Consider the following 19,700-nt stretch of genomic DNA (forward strand, 5'->3'; position numbering starts at 1 on the left):
CACCACACTCACAGTCGCCATGATCTGTAAAACAAAGCACTCTCTGTTTTTTAGGATCAAAACTACTTCTCAATTTTTGGGACCAATTTTTCTACTTGCCTTTAAACACCATCAAAAATACTGAAAAAAAAAAATCAGAATAAAGTGAGTGTGTGTGGGGGGAAGAGATGGGGGAGGGGTGTGAGTGTAGACATATTTTATGGAATGTATTTTGCTAACTGTGTATATTTATTGATCTAGTCTCCTAACTGAAGACCAACTTGATTACCTGATATTATATCAAACAGAATTTATAGCTGGATGAAAAGATATAATCCAGAAGCCTGTAATACCTACTTGGGGTGTGTGTGTGTGTGTGTGTGTGTGTGTAATTGTTTTTACAACATTTTGCTTATAATTACAGTGCCATAGGGTAGAGATATAAGACAAACATGGCTAATACCCTACCTCTGCAACACTCAAGCTGAGTGATCACAAAAATCTCATCTATAAAATAAAATAAAATCTATTTCTAATGGTTGTGGTCAGATGAGAGAATGTGTCAGTCTCCTAGCTCTGCTTTCACCCCTTAGCTGTTCTACAGGCGTAGAGTGAATGCTCAACAAGTTCATTTATTTAACAAACTTTAATGGAGCATATAATGTGCCAAAGATTGTATTAGGCATGAAGATTCAAGAGTAAATAAGACAAGGTAGCCGAGCTTACAGTTTAGTGTTAGGAAACAGGGTAATACTTACTATTACTAACAAATACAATACAATGTGATAATTGTTATACACACAGGAAGAATTTCCAAACTAGACTAGAGATTTAGGGGAGTTTCTAGAGAAGCGATGCTTGAGTTGAGTTTGAAAGATAAAGATAGAAGATACAAGAGGGTTACATGCATTTTAAGCAGATAAAAAGCATAGGTAAATACCAGATGTGTGTAATCGTGTGTCCTGCTTAACACCCACGATAGTTAGACATGGATAGAGCCAAGGAAGTACGTGGAGTGTGACAGGAGAGGAGGAGAGCAAGGTCGACAAAAAGTCAGAAACCACATCATGAAGAACTTTATGGAGTCAAGTAAGAACTTTTGTCTGAAAGTTTTGGAATTTCAAGTCAGGGAGAGACCTGAACAGATAGGCATGTGTCTAGAAATGTCCTGGCATCAGTAGAGAGGGTCCAACTAGAGACAGGAAAACAAAGTAGGAAGATTTGAGACCCTGCATCCACAGGAATGAAGAGGAAGGGGTATGTATTTCAGGGGATGAAATACTTAGGGTGTGGCTATGGTTGGTGCCAGGGTGGAGAGGGAGAGGAAGAGAAGGAGGGACAGAATCCTTCCCGGGTGACCAGACTGGGCTGCTAGTTGGATGATGCGGCTTTTCGCTGACCTGGAATGGAAGCTAGCTCATCGTCCATCTTATCTCCAGTGCCTGGCGTAGAGTAGTGCTTAATTATTGAATTAATAGATTGTTCTGAAGCAGAGGAGGAAGAGAGGCTTTGAGGGACATGATGAGTCCATTTTTGGTTCTGTTGAGTTTGAAGGGCGTGTTGGACATCCTACTATGCCACTGAATGCAGTTGACCATTGAACAACATGGGGCTTAGGGTGCCGACACCCTCCTCCTCCATACAGTTGAAAATCTGCATGTAACTTTTGACTGCCCCAAAATTTAACTACTAATAACCTACAGTTGACTAGAAGGCTTACCAATAATGTAAACAGTTGAGCAACACATGTTGGGTATGCTGTATATTCTATGTATTATATACTGTATTCTTATAGTAAAGTAAGCTGGAGAAAATGTTATTAAGAAAATCATAAGGAAGAGAAAATACATTTACAATATTTATTGAAAAAAATCTGCATGTAAGTGAATTTATGCAATTCAAACACACATTCTTCAAGGGTCAACTGTGTATGTATATAGACCTGGAGTTTGGGGTATGGGATCCATTAAGGATAGGTGGTAGTTGAAGCTATTGTGGATTGGGTCTTCTTGGGGAAGCAGATAGGATGAGAAAATCCTTGGAGAGCATAAGCATTTAAAACGTCATCAGAGAAAAGGATCCTTACAGAAGAGACCGAGAGGTAGGAGAGCAGCGAGAGTGACGGTGCAGAGAGAGCTTGAAGACGGACGCACATGGAGACTAGCTGCGAGCAAGCTTCTCATCTAATCCTGAAGAGCTCCTTTTGGATCTGGCCACATAATAGTGTATGAAATACTATGAAATGATGACGTGCTTAAGATAATGGGCTTGAGTGTTCTTTCCACAGTATTTTTTGCGTGCCTGCCATGCTCAAGATACTAAGCATTTGATGTGGCAAGAGAGGAGGAAAGCAAGGTTGACAAAAAAAGTCAGAAATCACATCATGAAAAACTTTATGGAGTAAAGTAAGAACTTTTGTCTGAAAGTTATGGAATTTCAAGTAGGAGAGAGACCTGAACAGAGAGACATGTGTCTAGAGATAAATAACAAATAACAAATTTCATAACTGATACTTGTCTTAAAAACAAAACAAAACTAAACAAAAAAACAACCCGTGTATCTGACATTGCCTTGCAAATTTTACTCTTTCAGCAACTGTCCAAAGCACATAGGATTGGTGGTGTTGAGTGAGGGCACAGATCTAGAGCCAGAAGGCACAGATCTGAATCCTAGCTCCAGTACTTCCTGGCTGGGTAAACTTGGGGAAATTACTCAACCTTTCTGTGCCTCAGTTTCCTTATTGATAAGGAGGGACTAAAAATAGCTACTTCATAGGAGTATTGTGAAGATAACCTGACATGATACCTAAGTGTTTAGAACAGTGCTGGGCCCTTATAAGCAGTAAATAAGTATAAGTCATTATTACGCCTAAAAACGATTTAGTAGGAAAGATTTGAAAGCAAAATTACCCATCGGTATTAAAACTCCTGCAATTGTACTGAAAACCAAACAAATGTAAAAGAAATCTCAAGTGAGGCAGGTTTTCACTTACAGAAGACACCGTCATGTTCACTATAGAAAGAAGGAATCAGGTTTTCTCTCGTAAACTTTCGTTTAATAGGTGGTGACCTTTCTATCTTCATGATCTGGCTTTAAGGGACGTGGAGTAGAAAATCACAGAACAAAGGAGACGGCCAAAAGATTTTGAAGCTGAATTCTGGTAGCTAGCGCTCTCTCTCTCTCTCTCTCTCTCTCTCTCTCTCTATATGTACATATATATGTACATATATATATATATACACACACACATATATACACACACACACATACATACATACATACATACATATACCAAAAAGACATACACTTCTCTAATGAAAGATGAGTTGAAATGTATCTAGATCCATGACATTAAGACATAGTCCAACTATATTTTATAACCTATTTAATTCATAATTGAACTAATTAATTCAAAGCTAAGAATAATTAGGCAATTTAGGCCAAAACCATTAATTTAATGTTTATATGTAAGTTTTTCTTTAAAATGCAATTGCTTTTTGTTTCTTCCTTAGCAAAAGGGGAAACTTACTTTAGTGATAGGGAGAGATTTCTATACTGATGTTTATTCTGAAAAATTAATACGATTTATAGATATTGTCAAGTGAAATGTGCATTTCTTAACGCTTTGAAAATGTCCGTGTATATCACTGCATGTAAGAATTGCTTGGCAGAAATTTAGAAAACCCTTCCAAGAGCTCTGTTCAGAATTAAGAAACTCTCCTTTCTGTGGTCCTTCCAGAACCATTAACCTGGTCACCAAAGTTGCTAATTGATATCCACAAGCAACTAATTATTAAAATATCTGTTCATACAACAACAATAACAATATTTTTCTAATAGCTTCATGTAGAGGCAAGATGATAACCAAAGATCAAGAAAAAATTAGCAGGCTCTTTTAGAGGAATAGATCTTTCTGGAATGCCATTGACTGACAATTCTAAGTGCATAAAGGCAGGAAGTTTTTTTTCGGTAATGCCATTTGCCTATTAGAGTTTCCAATCTCTTAGAAACAAAATATAAAAGACTAATGGAATTTGGGCAAGAAAAAAATCAATGGAGTCCTATATCTGTGAGTGCTCACAGATAGATTAAAAAAAAGTGCATGAAAAAGAACATGTGATAATAGCCCTTCAAAGAAGTGGTACATTGCAGAGTCTATTAGCCGTAAAATAAGCGAGGTCTACACAACAAGTGAAGCTGTAGCACATTCGAGCCTCTGTTACAAACGCCATCAACAACAGAATGTCTGTTCAGAAGGCCAGGCATAATTTTTACCTCTGCACTAAGGACAATGCCAGGCACATGGTAGGTATTCCTAACTATTTGTTGAATTTGAATAATTGTACTTACTTTTATTATACCTTTTTATAGAGAAAGCTCCTCATAATAGAGTGACAACCTTTGCAATGTTACTAAAAAACAAAATAGCTCTTGAGAAACAATAATGGTTGAGTATCATAAATTACCCCAAAGTATGAAGGCAATTGGTATTGGTGAAGTTTTCAGAGTTCAATTGAAGATATAATTGTATTTTCTAAATAGAATTTCTTTAGCAATCACTGTTATCTGATACAAAAAGAGGCACTATTGTCAGACCTTCCAAATTGCAATGCACAGATCAAGTCAACTCTTTTTAGGTTTATTTCTGTTCGCATTCATGATACAAAATAAAATGAAAGATCATCAAGAAACGAAGAAGTGTGTTGCTGAACACAGTTCAGCAGTTTACACTGTCTTAGATCTCTTTGATCTAAGATTTAAAGGGTGAAATAAAGGCAAGGTTAGTATTGCTATTATATTGTATTAAAGTACGCTTAGGACCTTTTTTTTTGAAAGGCAATTTCAAATGTTTTGAGCGTATATTTTAGTTAAAAATTTCTAATAGGAATTTGATCTGGGATTCTGCTGAATATGTTCTTGCCAAGATGTGGTGACTGTCTTTGGCTTCTGTTTATGTCCTATCTACATCTTGTGAAAAGAGGACTGATGTGGGTTTGGAAACACAGCCGTTAAATAAGGAAATAGACTTTTGACTGAAAGGAGAGAGAAATGTGTCTAATCTGGACAGACCCTATATTTTTCACTCTCTGGGGGGAAGACAGAAGGCAGCCTGAGAGGAACCCATTGGTAGCAACAGCAGCAGCCAAAGAATGAAACTACATAACTTCTAAGGGCATCAGCTGGTTTTCAAAGAGCTTGTAATTCTTTGAGGCCTCTTTGCTCAGGCCTTTTCTCCTGAAAATCAGTTTCTTTTGTTTGATTCTGACACTGTGGTTTTGAAAACATATCTTGCTTAGTTTTCTCTAAAGATAATGGTTTTCTGTTTTGAAAAACTGACTCCTTATACACTGTGAAAAAGGGAGACATGAAAGCTTAAATTCAACACTTAATATTTCAGTTGTATCACAAATTTATATCATTTTAAAGTATATTAACACATTCGTAATTCTTGTTTTAAAAGATTATACTTAAATATATATGTATATATCAGAATGATTTTATAGTGGTTGTGTTATACATAATATATTCTTAAACTGCAGTGATTTTACATCTACAAAGGATATTAAAACATAAATATTTCTGCTATTTAAAAGTTTTCTCAATCTCAAAAAATTCCAAGCAATTTTTCATTTTTACCTTTTCCATGGCCTTTTCTACATGTTTTTATTCATCTTTATCATACTTAGTGCCTAACCTAGTATCTATCACATAGTAGGTGTGCAATAAACATTTGTGAAATAAATGAAGGTCCTGAAAGTCCATTTGGGGTGTGTGTGTGTGTGTGTGTGTGTGTGTGTGTCCCTTGTCCTTGCCATTTGCTCCTTAAGGAGCCTAGCTCTTAGTTTTTCCAAAGTGATAGGCATTTAAGAGTTAGGTCAGATATCCTGTAGCCTGATCCAGAAAAGTCTGGAAGATATTGGAGTTCAAATTACATGCAGTTTTGTGGAGTATGGGTAATAAACAAAAAGAAGGCATTACCACCTTTTACTTACTTATCCTTAGGGAAATAATGATAGAGATGTAAGTTCCAGTTGGCACTCCAACTGGAGATCTCACTCCAAATGAATGTAAGAGCAAAAAAAAAAAAAAAAAAAAAAACAAGAGAAAATCAGTTACCTTAGGTCTAAAGAGAAACAATCCACTCATTTGATCAACAAATATCTATTGGGCACCTACTATGCCCAGGTAACTGGAGGGTGCAGAGGATGCAGAGCCCCTTCTTAATACTTGCACAGTCGCAGAGTAAGGTAGATTTAGACATAGCCTACCTCCACAGAGCAGCCCTTTGTGTCTCACGCAGGAGAAATTGTCACACTGGCAGTAAGGCCCATAAATGTTTCCATAGGGAGATAAGTGGCAGATGCACTGTCCACAGTAGCAATCGCCTCTTCCACTGCACGAGGGATGATCCGGGGCCTCCTTACAGGAATCTGTGCTCAGCGTGTCCTCTCCACACTCGCAGCGAGGACCCATGTAGCCGGGGTTGCAAGCACACACCCCACACTGGAAGGATCCGTTCCCATTGTGGCATTTGGAGCTGTTCACTTCCACTTCTTTCTGACAGTCACAGTTGCATTCCGGAGTAACAAGTATTTCTAGGGTGTCCCCCAGCCCCACAGGCTTTATAATGATGCGCCTGCTTCTTCTCTCACAGTTTGGTATACTCACAGTCACATTAAATGAAGCCTGGAAAAGAAAATACCGATTATCTGCTTCTATCCACCAAAATGCATGAGAGGAAACAAAGCCATATGGGAATCGGCTTTGCCAAAAACATTTATTGGGAAATCTTTGAAAAGTGCTTTTGGGAGAAAAAAAAGAAAGAAAAGAAAAGCGCTTTTGAAATTCTTAAAAGGTTCAGTGTCGGTACATTAAGGTAACTTCTGACTTATCCAAATATTTTGTTCAGATCATCTATTGGCCATCTACTTACTGTGTCTCCCACCTTCATGTGAGAACATTTCTTTTGGTGTGGGAAGAAGGTCCCGTTTTTACAGATAGCTGTGAATGACAGGTTGAGTCCTTCTGTGTCTCCTGATACTTCCAGTTCCACCTCAGATCGTAGTTCCTTTAGTTAAGACATAACAAGATAAATGAAGTCACAACCAAAAAATATAGCCAGAAGAAGAATCGAAGAATCATGTTCATTAAACTAAAAATGAATAAAATTAAATCGAGTCTGAAAGAAATTCATCGTATCATCAAGCAAGCAAGCATAACACACACACAATTGTATTCTATCGAATCTAAGACATCATTGATTATAAGATACACCATTATTTTATGACAATCTATGACAAAATACTTCAAGATTATTCTGCACAATATATGAATCCATGCCAACAGTCTAACACTGCTTCGAAAATTTTATCCATTCTGAGGTCTGGCAAATTCTCCCGAGTTGCATTGCTTGGCATATAAAAAGGCAACTCTTTTGCTTGTTCTTAGTAACAAAATATAACAACGGCTTCCTTTTCTTCTACATATCATCATTTCTCAGGTCTCATAAAGCAGCTGGTTGTTGCTTTGCAAGGAATACAGAATTGTAGTCATTCTTACCACAATGAATATTTACTTCACTGATATCAATTTTATACCCTGCTGCTCTGTTTTGGTACATTTCTACATATATAATTTTTACTTCATTTTTATATCAAATCATAGTACGTACTTTCGAAGGTATTTTATTTTATTTTTTTTATTATTTTTTAAATATTTTTAGACGAGGCAACCCTTGGTTGACCTTACAGATTGCAAGGACCTTGTCAGCTTACAATCCCTTATTTTTTAATTTTTTACGCCCATAGCACCTGGTCCTCCTAGGTGGTCTCCCATCCAAATACTAACCAGGCCCAACCCTGCTTAGCTTCCAAGATCAGACGGGATCTGACTTGTTTAGGGTAGCATAGCCGTAGACTTGAAGATATTTTAAAATGGCAATTAAACTCGATACTTATAGTACCAACAGTGCATTTAACAAGTTGAAATGACAACATATATAGTTACGGCCAAGTCTACACATGTGCAGGCAATGAAAACTACATTATGACTTCTGCTCTACAGACAGCATCTGTAAGACATCACTAAATATAAAATATATTCCAATTTGGGGGGTATTAAAATGTAGAAGAAACTGTGCCTTGAAATCAATATTGAAATTTATTGACTACCTATTGTAGATTTAGTGTAGAGTCAGGTCTGGGGGAATGCGTCTAAGACCAGATTTCTGCCCTCAAGACAATTATCATCTTACTGAAAAACAAAAACAAAAACAAAATGGAACTAAGTGAAGCAATTAACATATAATGTCAGTCAATGTACCATTAAGTTAAAAAAAATTGTATAATACAAATGAGGGTTTGAGACAGTTTGGAAAAGAGAGTGGTCAGTGAAGGTTGAAGTATCAGTAGACTGGTCCTTCACAGTTGTGTTGGATTTAGATTTGTGGAGGGGATGACAATGGTATTTCGGATAAAGGGATCAGAAGAGAGAAAGCTCAGTGCCAGGAGTGGCAGAGAACAAAGACAAGGGGCTCAGACCAAGCCAGCACAACTGTCCTGGGAGACACCAGACAACAAAGAGCCCTGTAGTTTAGAGAGATGAGCTAAGCCCTGTGGGAAATATTACTAGAAGCTTTTAAGCAGGGGCCTGATCTACTGAAAATAAGGCTGCAAGGAAGTTGTCTGAAGATGTGTGCAGAACAAATTAGCTGAGGGGATAGGAAGACTCGAGTCAAGAAAACTGGGATGTTGTTGCATTCACCTTGGCCTGAGGCGTGAGGATCAGGAACTGGGGGTGGTTGGTATATGTGATGATGTAGATTGAAGAGAGGTAGACTAGATATGAAGTCATGGTAGAGGGAGAGAGAAAGGCAAGGTTTTTCAGGAGAAGGAATGTCAAGGAAGATGGAAGGGAGAGCTGTTTTGGAGAAAGCTAGTGTTACTATTCAGATGTTATCTATTCCTTTTTTTTTAACAAAATAAAAGTCTGTTGACATTGCTCTTAGTATTTTTGGATATATCGCCTCAGGCAAGGGAAAAAAAAGAGAAAACAAATAAGTGAGACTGCATCAAACTAAAAAGTTTTTGTACAGCAGAAGAAACCATCAACAAAATGAAAAGAAACCTACCAAATGGGAGAAGGTATATGCCAACAATACATCAGATAAGGGGTTAATATCCAAATTATATAAAGAACTCATACAACTTAACACCAAAAAAAAAAATAACCCAATTAAAAAATGGACAGAAGACCTGGATAGACATTTCTACAAAGAAGACATACAGATGGCCAACAGACATATGAAAAGATGCTCAACATCACTAATCATCAGAGAAATGCAAAATCAAACCATAATGAGATATCACCTCACACCAGTCAGAGTGGCTATCACCAACAAATCAACAAGTGTTGGCAAGGATGTAGAGAAAAGGGAACCCTCGTGCACTGTTGGTGGGATTGCAAATTGGTGCAGCCACTATGGAAAACAGTATGGAGGTTACTCAAAAAATTAAAAATAGATCTGCTTTATGAGTCAGGCTTTATGACCTAGAACTACTTTATTATCCCAAGAAACCCAAAACACTAATTTGAAAAGATATGTGCACTCCTGTGTTCAATGCAGCATTATTTACAATAGCCAAGAAATGGAAACAACTTAAGTGTCCATCAATAGATGACTGGATAAAGAAGAAGTGGTATATGTATGCAATGGAATATTACTTGGCCATAAGAAGAATAAAATCTTACCATTTGTAACGATATGGATGGACCTAGAAGAGTATTATGTTAAGTGAAATAAGTCAGACAGGAAAAGATAAATACTATGTGATATTACTATATATGTAGACTCTAAAAAACAAAATAAGCAAACAGACAAAACAGAAATAGAGACTCATAGATACAGAGAACTAACTGATGGTTTCCAGATGGAAGGAGAGTTGAAAGGCTGGGTGGAAAAGTAAAGAGATTAAGACGTACAAATTGGCAATTACAAAATAGTCATGGGGGATATAAGGTACAGCATAGGGAATATAGTCAATAATATTGTAATAACTATGTATAGTGCCAGGAAGTTTCTAGACTTATCAGGGGGATCACTTGTAAGTTTATGAATGTCTAGCCACCATGCTGTACAGCTAAAACTAATATAACATTGACTGTCAACTGAAGTCGGAAAAAGATTTTTTAAAAAGTCTGTATTTAGGGGACAAAACCAAATTACTAAAAATAAAAGCAAATCAAATATAAATAAATTGTAAAATATTATGAATTAAGTTATACTTTAGTTCATCTAAAAGGATTTGAGTCCTTATATCTATTTCATTGCTGGGATTTTAAAAACATATTTAGCTTCAAATTTTCCTTAAGTACAATCTTGCCAGCTGACTAATAAGATGACCTTGTCTTCCTCCAAATTCTAATTTGCTGGCTGTAAATTCTAAGTCACTCCTTTTCTCTGCTTTTGTATTTTTCCCATATTGTCACTCTTTCGGTAGATCAACACAGGCTAACTTTTCAGAATATGGTTTTCATCAGAGGTTGAAATGTCATTTCTCAGTCCTAAAGATATTCCCATCATGTTTTAAGATTTCAAATTCTGCCAATTTAGCATTAAAATTTACTATTTCAATCTGTTTCATTTCAACTAGTTATATTATAAGTTTAGCATTCAGAAAATATTTATTGAATGTCCACTATGTACCAGACACTGTTCTAGGTGCTTGGAAAACAACAACAAAAGAAAACACTAAAAAAGCTGACCTTTTGCAGTTTATATTCCAGTGTGGGAAAACAGAAAAGAAACAATTTAATAAATAAGAAAATTGTGTAACACACTAGAAGGTGATAAATGCCATGGAAAAAGTTAGGGTGGGATAATGAAAAGTAAGAGAGTGTGTGTGTGCAGGGGTTGTAGGCTGCAGTTTTTGTTTTGTTTTGTTTTGTTTTTGTCTTTGTTTTTAAAGTAGATTAGGATTCATTAAGAAGGGGATATTTCAAGGAATTGAGGAAAAATTAGCCCTGCAGATGTCTGTAAAAAATGTTCCAGGAAGAGGGTACAGTCAATGCAAAGATCCCAAGACAGGAACAATCAATGCAAAGACCCCAAGACAGGAGCAAACATGGTTTGTTCTGGGAACAGAACAGCAAGGATGCCAGGGTTGCTGTACTGGAGCAGAGGGATAGGAGAGCAACAGAAGGTGAAGTCAGACAGGTAAGGGGGTGGCGGGGAAAAGACCTGGGAGGGGCCTAGCAGTCCGTTATAAAGAATTCAGCTTGTACCCTACATAAAAAGAGCAAACAGAGTTATCTACGGAAGAGTGATATGAACGTATTTAATATTTTTAAAACAAAATTCTAGCTGTTTTGTTGAAAACAATGTAGGAAACCAAAGGTAGAAATGAGAAGTAGCATTTAGGAGGTTTCACAATAATTCAGGTGAATGAAGATGGTGGCTCTGACCAGGATGCGAGCAGTGGAGGCAGTGACTGAATTAAATTCTAAATAATTTTGAAGATAGAGCCAAGGAGATTTTCTAATGGCTGAAATTTGCAGTGTAAGAGAAAGAAGGGAGGGTGGGTCAAGGATCGTTTCAAGCTTTTTGGCCCAAACAAATGGAAAGATGGAATTACCATCAATTGAGAAGGAGAAAACTATTTGTGAAGTATGTCTGAGAGAGTCTTGGTTACTCTCCTGAATTATCAACTAACATAACAACAGCCTGATTGCTGAGACCTGCTTGAGGTCCATGATCGTGAATTTAAAGTGAGACCAGTTAGCATGAGCATATGTTTTTCCTGTTATCTTTCAGCAGAGTGAGAGCACAGTTGGATTTAACTAGGACCATAGCTGCTCAAGCAACCTCAGAGGAGCAATAAGGGGCAGGGGAGTTGAGGGTGTGTCTAAGGAATGACCATAACAATTGAATTTAAGCTGAGGTTCCTGGCAAGAGAAAACATCAAGAGGATGAGGAACTGTAACAAAGGGGTGTGGGGGTCAATTAATCGGAGATCCTAATGGGTTGAAAGAAATGTTAGGGGAACTAGCAAGCAGTGAGCTGAAAAGACATGAAGTGGAGGTCAGGAGATGGGCTGCATGTAGTTGAGATTATGAAAGAGTTTACTGGCAATGGTAAGGTTTAAGGAATGACAAGAGAGTGAAAGTATGAAAGGGTAATTAAGTGGGAAGGGGGTGAGGTCATTTTAGGACCAGAGTTCAAGAAACTGAAAGGTCAGGGTATGAGTAAGAATATATATATGTATATATGTGTATATATATATATGTGTGTGTGTGCGTGTATACATATACATCATATATACACTTACACATACATACACACACACTTAGACTGAAATCATCAAGGATTAAGACAGGCATAGTATTGAAAACAGTGACACAGTGAATCAGGAGCTGAATGAGAAATGAGGAATATGGCCTGAAAGTCTGTAGATGACCACAATTAGGCAATAGTGGGTGACATAATTTGACCAAAATGAAGGAAATCTAAATATTGGTATAAATGAAATATCATATTGCAAATTTCACCAGTAATATTTTAATGTAAATTTCCCAAAGGATAAAATATTTATTTGTGTATTTTATCATATCTTTCATTTATTTATTGAGCATCTACTATGAATCAGGCAAAACAAAATAAATCAAGTCACTTCCCTTCTGAAGTTTAAATGCCAGGAAAGGAAATTCCCTCGGGAGCACTAATATTTCAGTTTTTATTATGTAGAGAGCATTAATATCTCAATAGTTTTTATTATGTGGTTAGGGAAGGAAGGAAATTAGTGAATGATGGTCAGATGAATACACATCTGGCATTTAAGAGTTTTTTTAATGTCAATATGGCACTGTAAAATATTGAGCAGTGGCTCAGAGTCACTAATTATAAACAAATTGCCTCTGCCTCTCTAGAAGTCAGTCAGAAGCGTTCTCTGTTTTCTCTCGATACATTCTTTCCTACTCTTTTTCTTTATAAACTAAAAAGAAATCCAGTCTATGGATCCCCATATTTTAAAGCCCTTTTAGGATACATTTAAAAATAACAAATAGAAAAATAATTTGAACAAGTGCCAAGATCTGTTGCATATTTCACCCAGTGAATCACAAAGTTTCAGTTATAATTCCAGAGCAAGATTATTTAGTATGAGAATAATAGACACGTCTCTGTATTTGGAAGCAGTAAAATGACACGAAATTCACTTCAAATGTGATTTCAACTACCCTGTAGGTTATGTGAGTGATTTGAGTCCATAAAGTGAGACATAATCTCTGACGGAGCAAGCACAGACATGGAGGAGGCTGGTTGGACAGGAGGGGAAAATATTTTTGATAATTTACTGTTTTCTAATTTGCTTAATTCCTTTGAAGATGCTAGTGACCAACACTTTTGAGAGTGCTGACTTAAAGAAAACTGAGTGTGTTTTAATTAGATGATGATTGCTGTGTGATTTTATTTGATTTTACACATTAAAAATTTTAATTATTGCATAAGGGGGAAGAAGGGTTTTTAGTATTTCGTTGACAAGCTTTCCTGTCCGGAAGAATTTCAAGCATGAGCTAATGTGGTGGTTAATTTTTCATGTGAGCTAAGAAAACTGAAGTTTCTGAGGATATGAGTGAAAAAATAAAAACATCCTCCAATTTTAATGAACACATCTGTATTTTATTCTGAAATGAAATATATTTGAGAAAGAATACTATGCTTTTCCCACACAGGGTGAGTTTCAAAATTGGTGGGGCAATGTCAAAATTATTAGGGAGTTTTTTCAAAATACGTAGCTCTTCCTTCGCTTAAAGTTCTAAGATGTCTGTGAGAGAAATCTGGACATACCTATTTTTAAAAAGTTTCCAAGATGATTCTAAAATGTCATTTACTTAAGGAACACTGGTTCAGTATATGTTAAGTATTGGCATAGATATATATATATTATATCAGATTTAGTTGTAATTTTAAAACATCGAAAATTAGAAATTCATTTGTTATTATGTAACTACCGTTCAGGACATATATTAGAGCTTTAAAGCGTTATAAAAATTTACTTTTTAAATTCCTGTCCTTATTTAGAGTTTCATCACTGTCATTGTGTGTGTGCATGAGTGCATGTGTGTGTGCGTGTGTATTTTTTCTTAGTAAGCAAAGGCAAGAATGGGGTACAATATTTAGGAACCAAAATAAAAAAGTGTTGGCAACTGGCCATCTATCACTGATGAATTGAGTTATGAAATGGAGATAAAAAAAGAACATAGAGACCCTGTAAGTATGTATCTCGTTTTAAGGGAACAATTTTTTTCTCAGGTACTAATTTACAAAGCCAAGGCAAAAAAAAAAAAAAAAGTGTGTGTGTTTGTGTAAAATCTCCAATGGAAAATTTCCCTGGTTCCCAAAAGAAGAGAATCTACAAAGTGGTACTCCTAGTATGCTTTGTGTCTTTTTCCTTGGGTTATGACTCGTTGTTCCTTTTGAGTAGAATTAAAATTTTGCAGGGGACAACACTGCTGTTGGTTATTATTATAAAAACAACCTCAACTTTATATTCAGGGGTATGATTTTTCTACCTTTGTCACCACTTCTCAGGGAGGATATCTGCAAATAAAGTGAACAAAATGTATATATTGGCTGCATTAGTGCAAAGAGATTTTCTGCATGAAGCACTCTCTCTACCAACAAATAAAAATGCAGTTAACTGCCTAAAACACATCTTAGTTTTTGAATACCAAAGAAATAAAAAAACAAAATAAGCCAACTGTAAAGTATCATACTTCATAAGCCGAGATGATCAGCTGGAGAATGTTTCCAGAGTCTTTCTGAAGTAGCCCTACTGTAGCTCCAGGAATGAGTTTTGCATAATTCTGTAAACAAAAAAGAATATGTCAATCTTTGCTTGCTGTAAGTGAGAAATGGTAAGTGTGGGGTTCGGCCTGTAGGTTGAGATCACCTTTATTTAACCGGCTGGGGGAGACAGGCTCTTGATAACAAACAGGCCTTTCTCCTGAGACTGCAGCTCTGCCTTATTCAGCTTCCTGCACTCAAGCGAGAAATGGCCCAGCCAGAGTTGCCACTGGGGAAATCTAGTGTCAGTGACTGCCTCGGTCTAGGGCTGTGGTTTATATCACGGCAGGAATCAAGTCTCAAATAATCATAACCTTATATAATATCTTCTTGTCATGGAGCATTCTTTATCCAAAAAATTCTGAGCATACTACCAGGAGCCATCTTCTCTTTTTTATAACATTGTGGAATCCGAGGTTTGGTATAAACGGCCCGTCACCACTATCAAGTTTCTGTGTAAGTCATTCAGTCCAAGGGTTTTAACTGTCAATCGCTTTTGATGGAGGAAAGGAGCGAATTATTTGAATGCTTGCTGTTAATTTGCCCTTTCCTAGTGGTAATGAGCACTCTTTTAGGATGTCAGCACAGGCTGGGATTGGTTGGAATCACCCAGAACTCAACACGATTGAATGAGGCAGAACCTAGCTCCAAACCATTCGCATCCTCCACCTACATTGCTTCTCTTGAGATGTCATTTCCACCTGAAGAGATGAGTTCACCAACACTCCACATGGCCAGGGATGAGGCATTTCAAAGAAGGGTATTTTACAGACAGTCGAAAATTACCTCGCCTTTAAGTTTTATGTTTTAAAACTATTTTCAAATAAAAAGGTTACTAAAGTATACAGTAAACTTCCCTGTCTTCTTAAATTAAGACTCTCAAGCATACTTTGACTTTTTTCTTGAGGAAATAGTCATACTTATCAATATTAACTATAGCTTTATAATCATCAAAGGCTTTTAAAAATCCATGGGTAGATCACACCCATACCAAGTAGGCCCAACGGCTATGCTTTTGCTTCTTTTATTTGTTTTTAAATAGTTTCTATTGTTTCCTTGTTAAGCTATAAGTTATCGCTCCCCTGCCAATTCACTCATTTATTCATTTACTGTTGCATCGACAACATCTAATAAGTAAGCTTAATATACTATGAGACATCAAGAAGAGAGAAACACTCTTTTTGTCAGCTGCGGTCTTCTAAGCTGTTGTGTGTTGTGAAATCAGATGACTGAATTTATTAGATTGTACATAGAAAAGAGAAATAAGCTTTGAGTGAAGGATTCAGGGCATCTCCTGTAGTTCAAACATAATGATATCTTATCTTATTCCACAGAAGACAAATAGCTTAGGAAATACACAAAACTAATTAGAATTAATAATTATCATTAATTATAATTGTGATACTAAATAAATAAATCAGGACAAGCAGGACAAAGCGGAGAAACAAACAAAGCCAGGGTGATGTTAGAACACGAACGTGTTCTGGGAGTCCTGAGCACTTGCTGGAGGTGGGTACCTGGGTTAAGTCCAAGCTTTCTACACTTCTTGTATTAAAAAGATGGGCTTTGGTTTTAATTTGTGGGTTTTGTAATGTTCCACTTATGATCATGATAGTGTTTCAGTTTGAAGTCGATGGTCTGAACTCTTAAAGGTGTCAGTTGTCACTCTGCCGTGAGGCTGTTTTATTATTAAAGGGGCTGTGGGCAGGAATCCAGGTAACATTCCTCCCATTGCTCCATGCTCCACATCGCTGCCCAGTGAAGGCGGGCTCCACTCCGATTCCCCGAGTCAGGTAGAACTTCTCAAATACGGGAAAGGCACGGGAAAGGCACCAGCTCATCGATTTACCTATTCAAATAAACACATGTCAAAAGGGCTGTGAAGCATGAGACCTGCGGTTAACAGCGAATACCTAAATAGGAACTTGAATTTCACTCAAGTGGAGCCAGAACGTGTATAAATTTGGTCCCAGAAGAGAAGGCAGAGGTAATCGTTAGAGCTTGACAAAGAAAGGTTTAGATCCTTTTGAAAAAGAATTTCAAGGCTCTTAACTTTGCATGAAACTGCTATCCTTTGGTCAAATAAGAAATCTTTTTTGAGATGAAGGCAGAGTGAACAAATAAATAGGGCTTGATGAAGGTACTTAAGAACACCAAGGCAATCAGAAAAAACCAACCTTGCAAACATGAGTGAGAAAATCAACCTCAGGAACTCCTGGGTGGCATGGTGGAGAGGAGGGAAGTAAAATCTATAATTAGGATAATCCATGGACAGATAACAGGGGATTCAAGCCCAAGAAATTCAAGCCCAAGCATAGGAGTTTGCATTTCTCATCAGCTCATGCAACATCATGTTTTTAGACTTCATAATTTCTAATATTCAAGAGTCATCTTTTATAGTTACAGTGCTATATAATTTATCACATCCAAGCATGCAAAAGCATCCTTTTTCTAACATTAAACATGTTTAATTAGGACAATTTATAATAGCACTTTAGGGCTTTAATGAAAGAAAGGCATTTGACACATGATATTTACAGTAATCATAACACTACAAAATTTAAAGTATAATTTTTTTACAGTATTAAATCAGGACACCAAATTGCCCATGGTTCTAGTTAGTTATTTGAAATGCTTGCAGGGAGGGGGATCAGTATCAAGGAATTAATTAATAGTTTTCTTCTACAAAATTGTCAGTGTTTTCACTCGGTACTGCTATGACTGCCAACTCCTTTCTACTCTCGCTCTAGTGGCAATCAGCAACTAAAATTAATGCTAAACCACTTGTCCTAATAGCCAAACGCCAAATGTCATACCACATGCAGGATCATGATTATGCTTTAGGAAGTGGATGGATTTGGCTTTGTTAACCAAGAATTAACCCGAAATCTGGAGGCCACTTGATGCAGTGCTTGTGGAAAATACCCATTACACCTCAGCCAAGGGGATACCAAAACTGTTTTCAGCCTGTATTTGCTCCCGGGAAATCTTCTGCTTGTCAAGAATAGAAGATAAGAAATGAACAGAGGGTCATTTAGTGGGCAGGCAACAAAGGATACAGAAGAAAGTGACGGAATTCACACCTGTACACTCTGAGCTCCTCTCAGAGACTATCTGCAAGTTTGGTGCCTCTCAGCGTCTGGCTGCCAGAACCAGCTGTCAAATGTGCACGCCTGCTTGGCTAAGGTCAGAGAACCATGCAGACACATACCTGCTGGCCGTGGACAGGACATTGGTTGGCTTTTTCTTAACAAAGACCCAGGCTGAGGGCCTTGGCAGACCCTTGGCTGCTTTTGGTGCTATCTTGGTGTTCTTATCCATAGAAGGGATGGCTCCTGACATTGACCTTCCTTCCCACTTTGACTGTACATCCTGTTGCATTAAATCTCATCTTCAGGTTCAGAGCCTGTGCTCTCGGTTGTGGTTTAGTATTAACTGTATCCTTCCTGGGCATTTTGATTGGGTTTCTGCCTTTGATGGTGACTCTACTGGACCATTATATGCTAGACTTCTGACATTTCTGCTCTCATCTCAAAGGCTCCTTACCATCTCAGACTCATTAGCTACCATTTTGTACAGACCACGCCACTCATGCTTCTCATCGGAGGGTGGGAAACAAAAGTTGACTTGCCATATATCTGCTAGCCACATTTTAATAAATAATTTGTAAAACCAAATATTTAGAGCAACCTGCTGCTTCTCTTTAGGCTCTGTGCTTGCTTAACTCTTCGTTGAAGCCTCACTAATATCAAGGGGTTTTATGCTCGGCACTATTTATTTTCAGTGTTATATTATTAACTGATATCAGTGTTTCTGGTCTTAAACTATACTTATTGTGTTTTGGTAAAATACGTTTACTAAATGGTTGGCTTGTATAGAATGACAATCTATGATGCTGCAGAATCTTTTCGCAAATATTTCTCTAATCTCTCACAGTATTCTTTTCATCATTCCTTTTTATCTCTTCATATAGTGGCTCCTGTTTGTGCATTCTCTCCCCCTCCACACACACTTTAAAGGTAGTATAACACACATGTTATAACACATGTACAGTGTTATAAGTAATAAGTATACAGTCCAATGAATACTTAAAAAGTAAACAAGCAAATGTAACTGCCAACAAGATCAAGAAATAGAACATAATCAGCACCTTGGAATTCTCCCTTTATTCCAAGGTCATTGCCTCCCAGTCATTATCTCTCCCCTGAAAGCTTAACCACTATCTTGACTTTTATCACTGTAGAAATCAGGGGGGATATCTTTGTTGCCTGACGAGAAACAAAAATGTGTTAAGTATAATACCAAAAGCACTGCCTATAAAGAAAAAGATGGATAAATAGGACTTAAAGTTAAAATGTTCTGTTCTGAAAAGATGCTTTTAAGAGAGAAGGAGCCATTGAGTGGGAGAAAATATCTGTAATACATGCATTTGATTTGGTGCCAGACTATGGAAACACCTGCATATCAATAAGGAAAAGACACCTTGATAGAAATAGATATGCAAGTGGCAAAAGAATATGTGAAAAGGGTCCAACATTATTAAATCATTAGAGAAATATAAATTAAAAGCACAGTAAGATGCCTGTATGAATCGCTTAGAAGGGCCAAAATTAAAAAAAAAAAAACAAAAAACAAAAAACATAAGATGCCTGTATGAATCTCTTAGAAGGGCCAAAATTAAAACAAAAACAAAAACAAAAAACAACCTTACAATTCTCTTATGCACTTCTGGTAGGAGTTTAAATTGGTACAACTTCTTTGGAAACTGGCAGTAGCTACTAAGGGTGAACATGAACACACCTCATGACCTAGCAGTTCCACTCCTAGATGTATCCACACAACAGAAATGAACCAGTGATATATAACTCTATTGAGACAA

The 19,700-nt window shown here is 37.0% G+C and overlaps 1 protein-coding gene and 1 pseudogene across 12 annotated transcripts in view; both read right to left on the minus strand.

The window, feature by feature from the left end:
- ITGB6 (integrin subunit beta 6) overlaps window positions 1-19,700 on the minus strand; it is a 119,364-nt gene that overhangs the window by 21,996 nt on the left and 77,668 nt on the right. For all 12 annotated transcript variants that reach the window (XM_015596708.2, XM_025039224.1, XM_015596713.2 and 9 more), the window contains 3 exons: window positions 14,752-14,841; window positions 6,914-7,048; window positions 6,249-6,666 (listed from right to left, as the gene is read on the minus strand). In XM_015596708.2, coding sequence (XP_015452194.1) covers window positions 6,249-6,666; window positions 6,914-7,048; window positions 14,752-14,841 — 643 coding nt within the window. The remainder of the gene's footprint in view (window positions 1-6,248; window positions 6,667-6,913; window positions 7,049-14,751; window positions 14,842-19,700) is intronic.
- LOC112470773 lies at window positions 7,779-7,897 on the minus strand (annotated as a pseudogene).

This window comes from Pteropus alecto, unplaced genomic scaffold, assembly GCF_000325575.1.
Source record: "Pteropus alecto unplaced genomic scaffold, ASM32557v1 scaffold3, whole genome shotgun sequence".
Taxonomy (NCBI): Eukaryota; Metazoa; Chordata; class Mammalia; order Chiroptera; family Pteropodidae; genus Pteropus; species Pteropus alecto.